The sequence below is a fragment of the Paramormyrops kingsleyae genome, chromosome 4, assembly GCF_048594095.1.
Source record: "Paramormyrops kingsleyae isolate MSU_618 chromosome 4, PKINGS_0.4, whole genome shotgun sequence".
In the NCBI taxonomy this organism is placed as follows: Eukaryota; Metazoa; Chordata; class Actinopteri; order Osteoglossiformes; family Mormyridae; genus Paramormyrops; species Paramormyrops kingsleyae.
In genome coordinates, this window is record NC_132800.1 from 7,904,382 (window position 1) to 7,923,678 (window position 19,297).

At 46.0% G+C, this 19,297-nt stretch overlaps 2 protein-coding genes across 5 annotated transcripts; one reads left to right on the forward strand and one right to left on the reverse strand.

The window, feature by feature from the left end:
* Window positions 1-224: 224 nt before the first annotated feature.
* On the forward strand, window positions 225-6,401 carry LOC111837769 (GDP-L-fucose synthase). 2 transcript variants are annotated; one of them, XM_023800101.1, is made up of 11 exons: window positions 225-332; window positions 1,288-1,447; window positions 1,533-1,647; window positions 1,790-1,918; window positions 2,050-2,123; window positions 2,378-2,511; window positions 3,171-3,235; window positions 3,654-3,720; window positions 4,046-4,125; window positions 4,282-4,381; window positions 6,001-6,401. In XM_023800101.1, exons 1-11 carry the CDS (start codon window positions 311-313, stop codon window positions 6,054-6,056), a joined length of 1,002 nt encoding a protein of 333 aa, XP_023655869.1. In that variant the 5' UTR covers window positions 225-310; the 3' UTR covers window positions 6,057-6,401. The 2 variants fall into 2 exon arrangements, with proteins under 2 accessions (XP_023655869.1, XP_072566674.1); XM_072710573.1 differs by lacking the exon at window positions 225-332 and adding an exon at window positions 385-504.
* Window positions 6,402-6,936: 535 nt separating this feature from the next.
* On the reverse strand, window positions 6,937-11,883 carry bmb (brambleberry). 3 transcript variants are annotated; one of them, XM_023800096.2, is made up of 13 exons: window positions 11,682-11,883; window positions 10,873-11,118; window positions 10,204-10,332; window positions 9,915-10,100; window positions 9,504-9,726; window positions 9,203-9,319; window positions 8,902-9,081; window positions 8,574-8,780; window positions 8,341-8,485; window positions 8,188-8,255; window positions 7,697-7,812; window positions 7,473-7,576; window positions 6,937-7,271 (listed from the first exon to the last, which is right to left on the reverse strand). In XM_023800096.2, exons 2-13 carry the CDS (start codon window positions 11,116-11,118, stop codon window positions 7,097-7,099), a joined length of 1,896 nt encoding a protein of 631 aa, XP_023655864.2. In that variant the 5' UTR covers window positions 11,682-11,883; the 3' UTR covers window positions 6,937-7,096. The 3 variants fall into 3 exon arrangements, with proteins under 3 accessions (XP_023655864.2, XP_023655863.2, XP_023655865.2); XM_023800095.2 differs by lacking the exon at window positions 11,682-11,883 and adding an exon at window positions 11,322-11,372; XM_023800097.2 differs by lacking the exon at window positions 11,682-11,883 and adding an exon at window positions 11,322-11,372 and having other exon boundaries at window positions 7,134-7,271; window positions 7,697-7,793.
* Between the last annotated feature and the right edge of the window lie 7,414 nt (window positions 11,884-19,297).

Here is a 19,297-nt window from a genome sequence, read left to right on the forward strand (position 1 = left end):
AAATCGAGGTTCTCTCAATGTTATAGTGCAAGGTTTCCGAAAAGATATCTAATGATACATATTATGTTAAATTTCAAATTCCTCACACACTTAATATCACATATAGTTTAGTTACTGCATTTACGTACGTCCAATCCGAGGGTTAATACGTTAGACCTTTGGTCGGCGAAGCGCAGCCAATGAGGAATGTCTGCGCGAATCCACGCGGCTGCCACGCGGTCACATGACGATGTTAGCCGGAAGTTCCGCCTCGTGCACGTGTAAACAATCCGGCATCAGAATCCGGAAGAGGGAGATGTGCTTCACTTAGATGCATGTGGACACTGTAACCGGTAAGCGTGCCATTGCATTATGATTATCTTCGCTGTTTCATTAACATTATTGTTTTATGCATTAACGCTAAATTATTTTATAATGTTGGTAGCCGATTGCGTGCCTCCGACTGTACATTGTCCACGTAACCCTTTCTTCGGTCTTCTCCAGTTGCTGTCCACTGTTTATAAAGTAAGTCAACGATCTAAGATCAGCTTCGCCCTCATCGATTGAAATGTTGTTTGATGGATTGCATCATGGATTGTACAAATCCAAATGTTCTTGTATACTACTAAGTTGCAGTTCCCGAAATGACTTGGTGGTGTGAGGAAGTTGCAGCACAGACCTAATACTTTCAGTTGCCTTTGACCAAGTCGTGGCATAAACAGGAAAAACACGTTCAGGTACACGACAGAGCACTGACGTGGCAAGCCTGTATTGTACTCTGAATTAAAATACTCCAGGTTTTTAGTAAATCTAACAATAATTTTGACAGATATACTCTGACATTGTGCTATCTATGAATTCATTCGTGCGAATGTGCCTTAAACACAGTTTACGGTCATGTTTTTCTCTTTCCCACATGGAAAAGCACCTCTGCAAACACTGAACCTTTTTTATAAGCTACATTGCGCTGTTGGGTGACATTCTGCTTTAGTAGGTAGCTCTGTTGCCTCAAACCTCCAACTCTGGCTGTTTTGTTTTCCTCCCGTGGTTAAGCTAGTTGGTGTATCCCAGATGTTCCCATTCAGTAGCTGTGTGTGTAAGTGTGTATGTACCCTGTGATGGGCTGGCACCCCATCCAGGGTGTGCCCCATGCTGCCTGGGATAGACTCGACTTAGAAGATTGTGCTTTTTTATTGTTAGTAAACAATTGTCCTTAACACTTTTCTCTTGGGGACTTCCTGTCACTTTGCACAGCATGACCAGGATGTAGCCAGGCAGTAAATGCTGACCGTTGCCTCTGCTCCCCAGAAATTGCACAGATGGAGACGCAAAAGGCGCCGATGCGCGTGCTGGTGACGGGTGGGACAGGCCTGGTGGGCCGGGCGATCGAGCAGGTGGTCCAGGCCCAGGGGGGGTGCGGGAAAGGGGAGCAGTGGATCTTCCTCTCCTCCAAGGACGCGGACCTCAGGTGGGTGTTGGCTGCTGTCTGGTCGTCGTGTGTCTGTGTGTCCGTGCGGGCGGGTGCTAACCGTAGTCCGTCCTCTTTGGAGCAGGGATCTGGCTCAGACACGGGCGCTCTTCGAAAAGCACCGGCCCACTCATGTCATCCACTTGGCCGCCATGGTGGGGGGCTTGTTCCGGAACATGAGGGAGAACTTGGACTTTTGGGTAGGGAGAAACCCCCCCTGGTTGTTTCGATGAATAATCAAAATGTTTTTTAAAAAGTCTTTTTCTCCTCACAAAAGACACTAGGATGCTGTTGCAGCTAAAATGGGTTGTTTTGAGAAATTTGTGTCCGCCCCCCCTCCAGAGGAGCAACGTCCACATAAATGACAATGTGCTACAGACAGCCCATGAGATGGGCGTGGTCAAAGTGGTGTCCTGCCTGTCCACCTGCATCTTCCCCGACAAGACCACCTACCCAATCGATGAGACCATGGTAAGGCCGCAAGGGGGCATTATGGTTACAGACCAAAAATAATTGTAGATATATAATCTGTGTAAATAAAATGGCTTCTACGGATGATAATGAAAGATGTGAAATTGGAGTTGAATTCTCTGGCCCCTTAGATCCATAATGGCCCCCCACACAACTCCAACTTCGGTTACTCGTACGCAAAGAGGATGATCGATGTCCAGAACAGGTGAGCTGCAGTGTACCGTCAGTCACCAGGCTTGACATTTTATAGAGGTGGGGGGTGGAAAGTTTTGGGGGGCGTGATGCCTGCTGTAGCTACAGGGTAAGCACAAGGATCTTGGTGGGTCAGGTGGGTATTGGAGTCCTTATTTTTCCCTGGTTCACCTTGTCCTGGGTTTAACCCGGATCAGTAATGTGTGTGTGTGTGTGTGTGTGTGTGTGTGTGTGTGTGTGTGTGTGTGTGTGTGTGTGTGAGATCAGGGCTTATTTCCAGCAGCACGGCCGGCGCTACACTGCAGTCATCCCTACCAACGTGTTTGGGCCCCACGACAACTTCAACATCGAGGATGGACACGTGCTGCCCGGACTCATTCACAAGGCCTATATCGCCCACAGTGCGTAGCCCACACACACACGCACACGCGCAGGCACATGTAGGGTAAACATATCCTTATGGGGACCGCTCATTCATTTCAATGGGAAAAATGCTAATGCTAACTATGACAACCTTAACCCCTACCCTGCCCTAACCATAACCATAAGTAACCTAACAAAATACAAGAGTTTTTGCATTTTTAGTTTTTTCATAACAGTCACCGATTTTTATAAAATAGAGTTTTCCCTTAAGGGGGCCAGGAAACTGGTCCCCATAAGGGAAAAAAAACAGATATTTATCACGTTATGGGGACATTATGTCCCCATAAGGATAGGTAAACGCACACACACACACACACACACACATACACACATGCATGTGGTACATTTTTGTTTGTTTTTCTCCAGTCAATGCATGAGGGTATAGCAGTAGCTATATAAATCAGCAAGCTAACATAAACACAGGCACATAACCAGTGATTAAGAGCAGATTTTATGCTGATTTCATTAAAGAATATACCACCTTGTGTTCGTATCGGACAACATAATTTTTATCCTTTCGATGGAAACTCCATCGAACACCAACGCAGTTCTGTTGGTGTAGTAACTGTTATGGGCTGTTCAACTCATGTCACCTGACCTTATTGTAAACCCCCCCCCCCCCCCCCCCCCACTGCAGAGGAGGGATCTCCGCTGCAAGTCTGGGGCACTGGAACTCCTAGGAGACAGTTCATCTACTCCTTGGTGAGCTGTCATTGCACCCCCCCCCCCCCCCACCTGTGACAATATGGACACAGTTCATGTCATTGTTTCATGAATTGGGGGTGAATCCTCCACCCTCTACAGACACTAACAAAAACGAGACTTGATAGATCTAGCTAGCAAGCTGTAGGTACTATTTATTCATACTGAAGTGTTTTTAATGTAGTCGGAAGGTCAAACGCCCCAAAGCTAAATGTGGTCATTTTTTACGAGGTCACCTTTGTAGCATGCAGAGTTAGATCGAACCCCATAATCTTGTCCACACAAATGTGTTTGATCATTATAATTTCATGTCAGTCTAATTAGATGCAGAGGGAGTGTTTAAGCTGGTTTGATCATGCTGTGTGATGCAAAGGTCAGGGGTCCAAGGTTATGTTGATGACCTGAGTTCCCCCCACAGGACCTGGCGCGTTTGTTCGTCTGGGTGCTGAGGGAGTACAATGAGATTGACCCCATCATACTGTCTGGTGAGTGCTCTGTAGTCTGGGTTCCTAGACCTACTTGGAAGAATCCGGCATTTCAGCCTGCTGTTACTGAGTGTTCTCATTATCTGGTAATTATAAATTCTCCAGTTTCACACATTGCTTAGCTGTCATCGGGAATATATGTTTAAGTCCTTCACCATACAGACATTCTACATGTTCTACATGTTTGACAGCGCAGTCACCATTTTAACAGAAGATATTTTACAGGCACACTTGTATTATGAAATCAGAAAATGCTGTTGATTAGAGGCTGTAATTTGTTCTTAAATAAAATCTAAAATTAACTACTTATTTGTGAAAATTGCAGTGGGTGAGGAGGAAGAAGTTTCCATCAAGGAAGTGGCAGACAGTGTCGTCGAAGCCCTAGGGTTCAAAGGTCAAGTAGTCGTATCCTTTTTGTGGGGTCAGATTTATTGAAATCTTAGGTGATGTGACTTTTCCTATCCTCTTTTAATGTTGAGATATGCAAACTCCTTTTCATTCATGAAACACCAAGGGGCCCGTCTGGCTCATTAAGCATTTGTCCCTGACCTTTGACCTCAGTTTGACACCAGCAAAGCTGATGGGCAGTTTAAGAAGACTGCCAGCAACGCCAAGCTGCGGCGTCACCTCCCTGATTTCACCTTCACCCCGTTCTCTCAAGGTCAGGACTTGGGGGCAGATTCGTATTCTGTCACATGACTTATTTTATCTGAAACCTTTGGGGTTAGTATTAGGGCTGCACGATTTATCGATTTCAAATCGAAATCGCTATTTGAAACAACGCCATTAGCAAGTCACAAAAATCGCGATTTAGGATATACATTATACAGCACGTCGGACCCATGGTTTAAAACTGCTGTGAGAATAGTTTTACAAATTCATGCCGTGCTTCCTCTGTGACAGTCATTCTCACCAATCACAAGCCGTGCTTCTCGCGTGCCAGTCATGCTCACCAATCAGAAGTGGCCCAAGAAGGCGTATAAGCCCACAAACAGCAAACACGTGAAACCCAAGGAAAATATGTATACATTCGCAGTGCGGAAAAATACTTATTCCGCTACTGAGCTATAAGTGAATTGCCTTCCTATTTCATGGTCCGAGATTGTTTCAGGAAGGTCCTATCATCAATAGAACCGGCGAGCTCCTTTTAAACACCAGCTGCAGTATACTTCAGCATATCATACCTTTGGTTTTTGTTAATAGGCAATAGCATTAGTATACCGCTAACCCATCAAAACAACAATGAATTCTAACAGCAGCGGAGTTGGTGACCTCCAAGAAAGCCGTAAAACCCACAATACAGTCGTGTTTATATGTCATATGTCTTGTGCTTATTAAATTTGTTTCCAAAGATTAATCCCACAACAGTAAACTGCCATAACGTTTTTGATGCAACTAATTTTAAGTTCAGAATGGAATATAGATTTGCCATAAGATTTTTGTGTGAAAGTCTGAAAGAGTTTGCAACCATGAACACGTACATTTTTTTGTTTCACCTGAATTTATTTGTATAGAAAATAACCGTATACAGTTGTCAAAAAGCGGAAACTTCGACCAACATGAAATCACCAATAAACGACTTCTGTTTATTCAACCTTTTATAAAATGCATACTAAGTTTAAAAATTTCCAGCTTTACGGTTTCAGGACAGAACAGCCACTCTGTTATGAACATTACGGTTTTTGAGTGTTATTAGTGTTAATAATAGCAGCTAACAACACAACAGCGCAAATAAAAGGGCTGCATACACCGAAGTAGTTCTTGCTTGTTCATTGGCGTGGGAAAAGGCGGTTCTAGTGTTATTAGGAGAGTAATAAGCGTTACCTGCAAGATCGCTATTTTTCTGTTTGCTGCAATTGTTTTCATTATTACTTTATTTAACTTGACACATCACATCTTTAAATTCTCATCCTTGCATTAGAATATAGACCAGTTAATACTGATGGTATCTCATGCTGCGTCATGTTTTAAAATGACTATACACACTGAATATTGAACTGAAGCTTGACATAAAAAAATTAAATCGCAAATCAAATCGTAATCGCAATTTGTCAGAAAAATCACGATTCGATATTTTCCCCAAATCGTGCAGCCCTAGTTAGTATTATGCATTATTTGGATGGTTTAATGACAGATTCGAACTTGTGACCCACAGGTTTCATGTCTAAAACAATAGTAGTATAGAAGCACTTTGTTAATGTGGATGTGAGAATCTGCATACCATTTTATTTAAGGTTTTACGTGCTGCTGTGCCTGACTCATTTTCTATTGGCTTTCCAGCGGTGAAGGAGACTTGCGACTGGTTTGTGGCCAACTATGACACTGCCCGCAAGTGAGCCCGAACCGCCATCTGATTGGTGGACAGGGCTGCCGTTCTGTGTCACCTCTCCTCTGGAGGCAGCACCGCCTCAGAAGAGGAAAGAACTGTTGCATTAGACAGGCATTAACTGGAACCAAGATGGCACCCAGGCGACTTCTAGGACAGCAGTTTGTCTGTAGCCTCCCCTCCTCCCCTAACGCACTACAACAATCCAGTCAGACAGAAACTACAGGGAAGACACACCCCCTTAATGGGGTAATGGCTTTGATAATCGTTTTTAATTTGTATTTATAGTATGTTAAACTGCTGTACTGGAGCCAAACCAAGGCTGAATAAAGACAGACTGTGATGACTGCTGTAATTCTCTGCAGGTCTGTTACTGTCCCCCAAATAGAGAAGTCCTTTTGTGATGTTAAACATTCCATCCTGTATGCGGTGCACAGAAGCATGCAAATGAAAGGCTTCCAAACATTCGAGCATTCATCTTTAAATGGTCTTTGACCATTTGGTGGTATTACTCAAACCTGCTAGTCACTTATCTTAAATTAACAAGACCCCTCATCTGTCTTTCCAACATCCACCCCGCACACACAGGGTTATGGTTCTGGTCCACAGTTGCCAGACTGACTTTAGTTTCCAGTTTCCACACTGGTTTAGCTCAGAGCTCCTTTATCTGCTGTGGTAAAGTTGTAGAAGTGCAGCTCCTGAAGTCCAGGTTTACAGCCCTCATCGGAGGGCCAAGCCGATCACTAAAGGTCCCCTAATCAGCTCAGTCCGATTCCCTGGCCTGCGGGCAGAGCCCTCCAAAGGAAAGGCAAGTGGTCACTGGGATGCATTCGGTGCTGAAGTCAGCAGGTGTCTCATTTCTGAAGCCCAAAGCACAGTACGGCTAGACACCAAGTACAAATCATTTATTTTAAATAAAACCATGCATTTTAAATATTACAGCTATTTAGACATTGTACACAAAGAGCATTCGGTGAACTACCACATAAAAATGTTAAAACATTGATCTTAGCCCCACCCTAGGGGATTGAAAACATAACACTAGTGCATTTAAGATATGGGAGGAGCCTGTGGTTTTGAGGTCAGTGGCGTGTGGGTGAGGGGGGCGTAGGAGGTGTGGCCTCCCTCGTGGATTCTGCAGTAGTCCTGGCCGAGAATGGCCCTCTTCTTACAGGGGTGGCCTGTCTTGGTGGTGCCCTGGCAGAGCCGTCTCCCAGAGGCAGAACTGAAGAGGGAAAGAGGAGGAAGAGTCACACTGTGTGATCTGAAGGGGAAGTCGACAGCCAGCCTAAGCCCGCTTTTACTGCACGTCCCACATACATACATGCTACTGAACGAACGACAGCTAGAGCAGCACGGAGCAGACCGGGGCTTCGAATGTTTCTGGAAGGATCGGGGCTAGCGCTGCGGTGTATAGGGAACGTACCTGTTGCTACCGAGTGACTGGTTGGGGCTGGAACAGCATGAAGACTCGCCTACAGTATCCAGTACGGCTCCCAGGTGCCTTTGGGCAAAACCCTCCAGCACCCCCTGCCAACAACCGGTGACAAGCCCCCATTTTAGATCAGGACCCATTCAACCAAATACATGACCTACATCCAGGCGTGCGAGATGAAGAGGAGACAATGAGTGCTTCACATTCAGGCTTACCACGGGGAGACTAGGCCGTCTTTTGGTCCTGGGAGTAGAGTGGCTCGGGGTGCCCAGGTTGGGTACAATGAACTGGGGCTCACAGATCCTGTCAGTGCTAGTCAGGCAATGGTCATCTGTTGGGGGGGGTGGGCACGAGTGCAGTAGATTCAAACTAGATGACATAACCCCATTACAGCCAGAGTGTGGTCTACTAAATGTTCATGCAGATGTTACCAGAGGTGCGTGGAGATAGGGAGAACCGTACATGAGTGTACTTTTAAGGAAGGTGGACTATCCCAGCATGGGATTAGAACACTACACCCAATGCATGTACACAGGGGCAGAGTTAAATTCAGGGCCATATGGAAAAATATTGTCTGGGGGGGGTTGCGATGCTAGATTTTGGGGCAGGGTATCCATGCCCCTATGACAGTCTTGCATGAACATCAAATAGACCAGGAGACTAGAGAATTATGGGTAGGCAGAAGGGTTATCGTGAATTTACACACCGAAAGCAAAGCTGTCCTGAGCCAGCAGGGGATCGTGATCCAGGGCCATAACGCTGCCAACAGCATCTCTGGGAGCAAGAGGGACCTACAGGTCAGTCGATGTGGTGTTGAGGTAGCAGAAGATGCAAGAAACTGAGAAATCACGCCACTTGCCTCTCAGGCGTGGAGTGACTCAGACGTGGACGTTTGGGGCTCTTGGGTCGGGCATCTAGTTGCTGTGCTAAAGGGAGGGCAAGGGTGGGATTTTTCACCCTGAATCTGGACACACCCCTAAGCAGCTGCAGGAGGAACCAGTGACCTGGGGCAAAAAACAGACTACAGTGATTCCTCCCACCATGATAAATGGACCTGTCCAGTTAGCAAACAGCACCGTGCCCCAGCCTCACCCAAGGAGAGCGAGACGAGGAGCAGGCTGAGTCCCATCATGTCCAGCGAGGGCTGATGGTTGAGCTCTGCTGCGGCGTTGAGGGGCACGCTGACCAGCAGGGCGGCACGGGAGAAGCAGGGGCAGTGCAGAAAGCAGAGCAGCAGTGCTACTAGGAGAAAGTACCCAGCATGCACTGCACAAACCCATAGGGCAGACAGACTCAGGCCTGGGAACCACAAAAAAAAAAAAAAAGCTTTACTGTTATACTCTTGAAAGTATTTCGATTTCTTTTCAGAGGACTGAGAGACGACCTCCACTAGACGTGGGGTCTGCCGACCGTCACACACCTGCCCAGCCCAAGTAGCTCTGGATGAGGAACAGCCGCTCCTCCAGCCGCCTCTGCATGCTGTCCAGATACTGTAGCATGTATCCCAGCGTGCCGTTCATGCGCTCCAGCTTGCCCATCAGCTCCGTGTAGTACTGGGCTGTGCGGTTCTGGTACTTCAGGAACCCTGACAGGTTGTCTTCTGGCAAAGATATAGGTGACAGAAACATCGTGGGTAAGTTGCCAATAACGTGCTGTAATCATAAACAGATTACTTCCGACACGACCACCATAAGGGCGTTAGGGAATCAGCTTTAACATACCCATTTTGATATAGATGTCCTGAGCACGACCCCTGACCTCGGCCAGGTCCTCCAGAATAGCCCTGTGTCCATCGTGTAGGTCTGACCCCTGACCTTTTAGCTGATCGGTGACATTTTCTGTACAGAGTAAGATGTGATGTGGACGATGGAGCCAGAGTTATAGATGATTATATTCCATCTACAGAGCTCCCAGAACAACGGTATGTATACTGGTTTTTGCTTTAACTGGGAAGTTCAGGAAGATTAATTACAGGACTAGGTTTAGAACTTTGGGTGGTGCGAGTGGTCCACATCTCCTCACCCATCCTTCGGGTGATCCCCTGGATGAGCCTAGCCACCAGCTCCTGCCCTGAGGCGATGAGCGCCCTCTCCTGGTTGAGCCGCTCCAGGTTGGAGGTGATGGAGGTCTCCATCTGCTCCTGGCCCACCTGCAGCTGGCCCTGCTGCTCCTGCAGGGCGCTGTGGCCAAGCAGCAGCTTCTCCAGCGACGCCGCCGTCAGCTCCTTCAGCTCCTGCTGGCCTTCCTTTGGGGACACGGGACAACACCAGAGCCAAAAGTCAAGGATCAAGACAGATCCAGGACTGGCCGAGCAGCTCAGAGACAAATGAGGGCTTTGGTTATTCTCAAGCTGATTTTATGACGGGGGGGAGCAGCGACACATGGACCACAGAGGGGACAGCAGCGGAAAGCTGATGCCGGGACAGGCTGCACCTTGAGGTCCTTCATGGCGTCCAGCTGGTTGGTGGCAGTGGCGATGAGCGCGTTGACGGTGACCTCGGCCCTCCTGCGGAAGTGCTGCTGGCGTGTGGCATAGCAGACGGAGCGTGCCCGGTTGCTCACGATGTGGTAGGCGTTCCATGTGTCGGAGTCCATGTCTGCCGTGCACTGCTTTAGAGACTGGGAGGGGGGTAATGGGCTGAATCCACCTGGGGCAAGTGCCAAGGATGCCTTCACTGGACACGGAACTGAAGAATTTCACCCCCCGTCACCCGGGCCATACCATCTCCTCAGTGCAGGGGTAGGTCCTGCGTCCCTCCACCTCAGACTGGCAGTTGAACAAGACCACACCCAGCTTGGCCAGCTGCTCCTCTGATAGGCTACTGCACGTGCTCTTCAGCTGGGCAATGACCTGGTGGGAGGGGCAGCGTTACACTGGGGTAGTCCCCTCCCCATTTTAAATATAGGCACATTAGTTTTGAGTCCTTTCCACGCAATGCATCTGCTATTAGGCCGCTACCATTTAAAATGGCCTTCTTAATTTGGGCGATTTTAACGGGGGGTGCAATTACACCCCCTATCGGTCAGATGAAAATGCTATTCAAAACACGTTAAAGTACAATACGATGCAATTTTATTTAAAAGTTACATCTGAAAATGTGACTTGGATTACTTATATCAATGTGTAAAAATAATGCATTGTAAATGTATGCAACTTGATAAATCTTATACACAGTACATCAGAACAGTTTGGCATTGCCTGTAATGAATGACTGGTCGGGCTCTCTCACGTTGCACCCCCTGTAAGAAAAGTCTAACGTCATCTATGCTTCTTAATTAATGCAAGCATTTTCTGACTAAACGCTAAACGGGACACTATTCCTTAACGTTTTAACTCTTTATTTTGAACATCTTAAACGGTGACATGCGCCCAGAGCCCCCGCAGCCATACCCGATAATGGCAGCTGTCCAGGGGACTCAGCTCCATCAGTTTAGCCTCCGCCAGGAACTTGTCATCGGCCAGGGCCATCTCGAACTGAGGCACTGAATCACCCACCGGGCCAGGGGCCACGGGAGCCGGGGGGGCAGCCGCCTCCCTCAGCCAGCCGAAAAATGCCCCCGCCGGCCCACATTGAGAGGCCAGCGTCCATAGCGCCAGTGCCCACAATAATATGCGAGGCAGGTGGGGCAGCTTCATCTAACAGGGAGAGGAAAGAGGAAAGTCCCATCGGGAAATGCAATGCAGTGCTTGACGGAAAAGCAGCACTAATCCTGCAGTGCGATGCTGAGCAAAGCCCCTATCGCGAAATATTTTGTTAGAAAAACAGACAAACATTTAACAGAGAGAGCAAATAAGTATGCATGCAGATATGCCCCCAGTCTACACTGAAACTACTTTACCTCATGCCCGGTCATGTTCGAAACGGGAACCTGTAGTCTAGGGTGACCAGACAATCCTGACTGAAAGACTCATCCAGCTGTTTCACATTAGCATTAGTGACACATGCATGATTATAGGAGACTGACCAATCAGCACACAGCAAGAGCTGAGTGCTCAAGTGAAATCCAGGTCCGTATTAATTGAAATGGTAATTTACAATTCCTGTCCTAGCTCACAGTGTCCTCCCTGACATGGATTATCTGGTCACCCTACTGTAGTCTCATCACACTTACGATTTTTTTTAAGCAATTAATAACTTATAACCAAAAATGTCGTGCAGTAGGCTACTTGCACGGTGGAATTACCCCGATTACACTCACCTTATTGAAATAACCTGCTACTTTATTCCGGCAAAACCACACAACAATACGTCCCCCCTCAGAACCAACTGTGTTACACAGTTTAAATCCCAACGGCGCAGCCAATCAGATCAATGCTCCCCCAGCCCCCTTCCCATCAGTTCATGTTTTATTCAAAATATTTCACTCAAATCGCGTGTAAACGCGCTTAACGTATGTCTTGTGTAAAAAAAAAAACTAACAGCAGGAATATGACATTAATATAATGATAATCATATCACCGTCTGTAAATAACCCTCAGTTATTTGAATTAATTAAAAGGAATAATATTCCGATACAATTTAAGTTTGCATTTCTTGATATTAGTTGTGTTGATTAATATTCAGATCATTTAAGTTATTTAACCAATAGAGACCTTTATTTTGAAAAGCGGCTTGGCGGAAATGCAAGGAGATCGCGAAACCGGAAAAGGAGAACGCGCGCACCGACGGAGACTGATCACGGAATCGAACGATTAAGGACCTTTGAGTTGATTTATACATACAGTCGCAGCTTATTGTTTTATTCTTCGGTATTTGTTTTTTGATATCATTGTTTGACACCCGGTTGAAAGGGAGAACAAGGTCAGGAACGTTTATGCACACATGTGGCATATATCTGTAATGTATACTCTCTATGACGGTTTGTGTTTGTAATTTTATGTTGTGACAGATGTTAGCATTAATTAGTATTTCGTTGAAGTAAGACTGATTGTTTCATTTATATGGATGTAAATTCATTGCAAATCCCAATTTATTTATGTGTCTCTTGTTCTAGCTCTTACGTTGTTGTGCAGTCAATACAGACAATAAAACCCAAGGAAGACAGTACAACATCAGTGCATGAGTTAAATCCTTTTTATCTTCAGCCGGGCCGTCACAGTAAGAGCTTGCCCACTGATCCCACTTGCTGATGCAAATGATGACGGACCAAGGATCAAATTTGTGCAATCCTGTGGAGGAAGGTGAAATATCAAAGGTAGCCCAAAACAAAACCACAGTTAATGAGATAGAAGGTCAATCTGAAGTTGTAAACACGGATGAAGTACGTCGCTCCGTCCGTGAACGAATTCCAACAGAAAAGATGCTTGCATATCAAAGAGAAGAGGCAGAAAGGGCAGAGAGAAAGCTTATGCATGCATATGAAAGATGGAAGGCTGAGGCTCGTAAAGCAAGAGGGCAGCTGAAAACAGACATTCCTGAGGGTCAGCTAATATCGCTTGTAGACACGTTGGAATACGAAAGAGACAATGTGATGAATGCATACGTAAAGGTTCGCAGTTATGTTACTCCACCCACAGATACAAGAAGAAGAATTGACGCTTGCGATGCTGTCACAAAGGATATTGTAAGGATTGCTTATCAGAGGATCCCAGGTGTCGATGGAAACTTTGACAGTGGGGGAGAAAGAAAACGCCTTCGTGAACTGCTTGATCGAGATTATGCTCGTTCTGTTTATGGTTCTACAGTTTCACGTATTAGCTCCAAGTCAAGCACGCCTACAAGTCAACTTTCACTGAACTCCCTCCTGATGGCTAAACGAATAGAGGCAGCAGCAGAGCTTGCAGCAAGGGAAGCAGAGTACGCAACAACAGTGGAAGAAAGGGAACAAAGGAAAAAAATACAACTTCTAGAAGAGAAGCAAAGGAAGGAACTTGATGCTCAAAGGGGCGAGTTTGAAAGATTACAAGCAATGAAGGAGGTCAGAGCAGCGAGAGCGAGACTAGAAGTGTATGACAAAGAAGAAATCATCCACTCTGCTGACCAGAACGACGAGCTGCAACGACCCGTAAGCGTTATCACACACAAACCTGTGTATTCACCCCCAGTTAAGCCAACATTCAATGAAGGGAGATCATTGCCAGCTCCCAATGCTGATGTGTCTTACCTTGCGCAGGCTCTCCAAGACAGTGTTACATTAAACAGACTTCCTATGCCAGAGCCTACCATTTTCAAGGGTGAACCCATTCACTTCATAGAGTGGAAGGCTTCATTCCAATCACTTATCGACAAGCGACACATCTCCTCAGCAGATAAGTTATACTACTTGAAGAAGTATGTCGCTGGGTCTGCTCTGAAAACCCTTGAAGGCATGTTTTACAGAAATGATGAGGAAGCTTATAATGATGCGTGGCAAAGACTTCAAGATCGTTATGGACAGCCGTTCATCATACAAAGAGCATTCCGAGAGAAACTCGCGAGCTGGCCTAGAATCCAGCCGAAGGACTCAGAAATTTCTCAGATTTTCTGAATTCATGTAGAGATGCTATGCCTCATGTGAAGGGACTGGAGATACTCAATGACTGTGAGGAGAATAGGAAACTTGCGAGCAAACTTCCTGATTGGGCAGCTGCCCGCTGGAATCGTCAAGCCACACAAAGGCTGAGTGAAACCCAGGAATTTCCGACTTTCCAAGATTTTGCCCATTTCATGTCTATTGAGGCTGAGGTAGCCTGCAACCCAATCACTTCCTTTCATGCCCTTCACGTTTCTGAAGCTAATAAGGAGAAACACAATTTCAAGGTTAGTAAGAACAAGGCCAATGTCTTCCATACGAAGATAGTCACACCGCATGAGAATCCAAGGCTCACTGGTAAGGTTACTAAACCATGTCCGTTCTGTCAAGACAGTGAACATCAAATTCATGATTGTTCTAAATTCTCTGCAAGATCTCTCGAAGAACGAAGACAGTTCATAAGGGATACAAAACTGTGCTACGGATGTTTGAAGCTCGGTCACTGTGCCAAAGACTGTCGCTCCAGACATAGCTGTAACACCTGCAAGGGAAGACATCCTACCTGCTTACACGATGACAGCTTCAGTAGAAAGGTGAAGTCCTCCTCTATCCAAGGCCCAGAGAATCCACATGAAAGGGTTGTCACAATGTCTCTAGGTGTAGAATCTGGGTGCACGACTGCTAACACCTCTATGATCGTGCCAGTGTGGTTGTCCTCGCAGAATGACCCAGACTTTGAAAGACTTGTCTATGCTCTGTTAGACACACAAAGCGACACTGTATTCATTGAACATGCAGTAAGCCAAAGTCTAAAGGTTGACTCAAGTCCAGTGACACTTAGGCTCACTACTATGGTTGAGAAGGATTCATTAATAACAAGTGAAAGAGTTGCCGGACTTAAAGTTAGAGGCTTCGATTCTACCGTGGTTCTGGAGCTTCCTCCCGCATACACTAAGGATTGTATTCCTGTAGATCGTGCCCACATCCCTACCAGAGAGACTGCCAGATGTTGGAAGCATCTTGCTCCTCTGATAGACAGAATTCCCCCACTTCAAGATTGTGAGGTTGGGCTCTTAATAGGATATAATTGTTCCAGAGCTTTAGCCCCCAGAGAAGTGATTCTTGGGAAGGATAACGAGCCACATGCTGTCCGCACAGACCTCGGATGGAGCATTGTGGGCCCTTCCTTGACACATCATGAGTCACAAGGCGACGTTACCATGTGTCACAGAGTATCTATTAAGGAGATACCCGCTGTAACACCAACTGAAGTGATCAAGGTGCTCGAGTCAGATTTCAAGGACACTGATCAAAACAGAATAATGGTGTCTCAAGAGGACATTATGTTCTTGAAAAGGCTGGGAGGAAACATCAGAATGAACCAAGACAACCACCTTGAAATGCCTCTCCCATTCAGGAAAAGACCCTATCTTCCAGATAATGGGCCTCTTGCTGTCAGGAGACTTCAGCACCTAAAACGGAGATTAATGAAGGACCAGGAGTACAAAGAGCATTATGTTAAGTTTATGGAAGATGTAATAGAGAAGGGTGATGCAGAAAAGGTCATTGATGAGGGAAGAGAAGGTGAAAAATGGTATGTCCCTCATCATGGAGTGTATCACTCAAAGAAGCCAGGGAAATTACGTGTGGTTTTTGACTGCTCGGCAAGATACAAGGGAACCAGCTTGAACGATCATCTTCTTACAGGCCCTGACCTAATGAACAGCCTGACTGGTATTCTTCTGCGGTTCAGACAGCACCACGTAGCCCTCACGTGTGATATTGAGCAGATGTTTCACCAGTTCCATGTTGACGAAGCGGATCGTGATTACCTACGATTTCTCTGGTGGAGAAATGGGGATTTCGACTCACAGCCTCAAGCATTCCGCATGAGAGTACATCTGTTTGGAGCATCATCGTCACCCGGATGTGCTAACTATGGACTGAAGCATCTTGCAAGAGGAAGTGAACATCTGTACCCCCTAGGTTCCCAATTCGTTATAAGAGATTTTTACATGGATGATGGAGTATCCAGTGTTGAAACTGCAGAGATGGCCATTAAGTTAGCTCGAGAAGCTCGCCAGCTTTGTGCACTAGGAGGCTTAAGGCTGCATAAATTTGTATCCAATAACAAGGCAGTTTTGGAGACAATACCGCCCTCTGAGTGTGCTGTAAATGTTACAGCTGTTGATCTTTCCCTCACTGACCAACCTTTGGAAAGAGCATTGGGCATTTACTGGCATCTGGAACATGATAATTTCAAATTCCGTGTCACTGTTAAGGAGCAACCCGCAACCCGGAGAGGTATACTGTCAACTGTGGCCTCGTTGTTCGACCCCTTGGGGTTTCTTGCACCACTCTTGCTCAAGGGAAAGACTGTTCTCCAAGAAATGTGCCGAAATGGAATGGGCTGGGATGATCCTTTACCTGAGGGTTTGCAGCCAGGGTGGGAGCACTGGAAGGCCGATCTTGCTAATTTGGAGAAGATTGAGGTGCCTCGTTGTATTGTGCCAGCTGGGTTTGGGAGAATAACCAAGAGAGAGATTCATAACTTCTCCGATGCCAGCATGAGAGGATATGGCCAGTGCTCATATCTTAGGCTCGAAAACGAACGAGGTGACATCCATTGCTCTTTGCTCATGGCAAAATCGAGAGTAGCCCCTCTTAAGGTCACGACAATCCCTCGGTTAGAGTTAACTGCTGCGGTCGTTTCAGTTGCAGTGAACGATTTGTTAAAGGAAGAAATGAACCTTGCAGATGCAGAGGCATATTTCTGGACGGACTCTCAAGTGGTGTTAGGCTACATAAACAATGAAGCTCGCCGCTTCCACACGTTTGTTGCAAATCGAGTTCAGAGGATTCATCGCACTACGACTCCCCAACAGTGGCGATACATTCCCTCGGATGAAAATCCAGCCGACTATGCATCACGAGGTCTGTGTGTTGATGATCTTGTCACTTCCAGCTGGTTCAGAGGACCAAAGGTCTTGTGGGAAGGACAAATTCCTCCCCCCTGTGGACGTTGACACGCAACTTCCAATCGGTGATCCAGAGGTCAAGAGGGCTCAGTCTCTGAACACACAAGCAGTACAGTATCCCTGCTTATCCAACTGCCTCACAAGGTCATCCTCATGGTCCAAAGTCATCCAAGCCGTTGCACGTCTACTTCGTCGTGTCAGGAAGGACAAGTCTAGTGACCACAGTACAGTCGCAGAGCGTGAAGATGCTGAGTGCCTCATTATCAAGGACTTACAAAGTCAGACATATGCAGAAGAGATAGCTTTACTCCGCAAGAGCAAACAGCTCCCACGCAGTAACAAGCTATACAATCTCGATGCCTTTGTTGACCATGACGGATTGCTCAAGGTGGGAGGAAGGCTCTGCAATGCTTCCGTTCCTAACTCTGTTAAGCATCCAGTGATAATTCCAAAGGGACACCATCTTACGAGACTTCTGATCACTGATTGTCATGAAAAAACAGCACATCAAGGAAAGGGCTTGACTATAAACGAGATCAGATCGAGAGGATTTTGGATAACAGGAGTAAACAGGACGGTAGCCTCCTTCGTACGACAGTGCGTGAGATGTCGTAAGTTTCGCAGACCCACGGAGGAACAAAAAATGGCAAACCTGCCCTCAGAGCGTATAGATCCATCCCCTCCATTTACGTTCTGTGGAATGGATGTTTTTGGTCCATTCACCACCAAACAAAGACGAAAATCATACAAGAGGTATGGACTTCTCTTTACCTGTTTCTGTTGCAGAGCGATCCATATTGAGATGCTGGATGACATGTCCTCGGACGCATTTATCAATGGCCTGCGCTGTTTCATCGCTATTAGAGGAGCAGTTAAGCAAATAAGGTGTGACCAAGGCACTAATTTCATTGGAGCCAAGAATGAGCTCATCAAGGCGATGGAAGAGATTGACACCAACCGTCTAGTAACGTTCTTAGCAGCAAAACAATGTGACTTCGTCTTCAACGCACCCCATGCAAGTCACACCGGCGGAGTCTGGGAGAGACAGATTAGAACTGTGAGAAGTGTTCTTTGTTCTACTCTGTCCCAGTCGTCTGGAGGATTGGACGATTCTTCTTTACGAACCTTCTTCTATGAGGCCATGGCCATTGTAAATAGCCGTCCGCTCACTATAGATAATTTAAGTGATCCCCGTAGTCCCGAGCCTATAACTCCTAATCATCTGCTCACCCTGAAAACGACCCAAGCCCTACCACCTCCTGGCAAGTTTGTCAGAGAAGACATATATGCTCGCAAGAGATGGCGCCATGTCCAGTATTTAGCGGAACAATTTTGGGGACGTTGGCGCAAGGAGTACGTGTCGAATATTGCAACAAGGCAATGCTGGCTTACACCAAGAAGGAACATGCGAGTCGGAGATATAGTCTTGGAGAAGGCAGATGATCTCCCTAGGAATGAGTGGCACTTGGCAGAAGTTATCGAGACTGGCGTTGACGAGGATGGTTTGGTGAGAAGAGTGAAGATACGGTTTGGAGACAGAAATTTAGGGAAGAATGGCAAACGTCTGAACAAACCATCAGTAGTTGAGCGCCCAGTACAGAAGCTGGTCCTGCTGCTGGAGGCTGCCTGAAATTCCTTACATATCCTTTGATTTAAGCAGTTCATAACAGAATATAGTTTCACCTTTACATCTAGCCTCAAACATTGGCAATTTACTTTATGAATCATTCGTGATTAAAATTTGAGATTTATAGTCACTCATGATTGATGGGAGTGTAAATAACCCTCAGTTATTTGAATTAATTAAAAGGAATAATATTCCGATACAATTTAAGTTTGCATTTCTTGATATTAGTTGTGTTGATTAATATTCAGATCATTTAAGTTATTTAACCAATAGAGACCTTTATTTTGAAAAGCGGCTTGGCGGAAATGCAAGGAGATCGCGAAACCGGAAAAGGAGAACGCGCGCACCGACGGAGACTGATCACGGAATCGAACGATTAAGGACCTTTGAGTTGATTTATACATACAGTCGCAGCTTATTGTTTTATTCTTCGGTATTTGTTTTTTGATATCATTGTTTGACACCCGGTTGAAAGGGAGAACAAGGTCAGGAACGTTTATGCACACATGTGGCATATATCTGTAATGTATACTCTCTATGACGGTTTGTGTTTGTAATTTTATGTTGTGACAGATGTTAGCATTAATTAGTATTTCGTTGAAGTAAGACTGATTGTTTCATTTATATGGATGTAAATTCATTGCAAATCCCAATTTATTTATGTGTCTCTTGTTCTAGCTCTTACGTTGTTGTGCAGTCAATACAGACAATAAAACCCAAGGAAGACAGTACAACATCAGTGCATGAGTTAAATCCTT

What these genes read in the sequence shown, in the direction of transcription:
- LOC111837769 (XM_023800101.1), top strand. Translation starts at nt 311, where the DNA reads ATGCATGTGGACACTGTAACCG. An exon ending in GACAGTTCATCTACTCCTTG is followed by an intron (nt 3,236 to 3,653) that starts GTGAGCTGTCAT and finishes TTCCCCCCACAG; the next exon opens with GACCTGGCGCGTTTGTTCGT. An exon ending in GGTTCAAAGGTCAAGTAGTC is followed by an intron (nt 4,126 to 4,281) that starts GTATCCTTTTTG and finishes CTTTGACCTCAG; the next exon opens with TTTGACACCAGCAAAGCTGA.
- bmb (XM_023800095.2), bottom strand. An exon ending in ACCCCTGCACTGAGGAGATG is followed by an intron (nt 10,101 to 10,203) that starts GTATGGCCCGGG and finishes CCCCCCTCCCAG; the next exon opens with TCTCTAAAGCAGTGCACGGC. An exon ending in ACGCCATGAAGGACCTCAAG is followed by an intron (nt 9,727 to 9,914) that starts GTGCAGCCTGTC and finishes GTGTCCCCAAAG; the next exon opens with GAAGGCCAGCAGGAGCTGAA.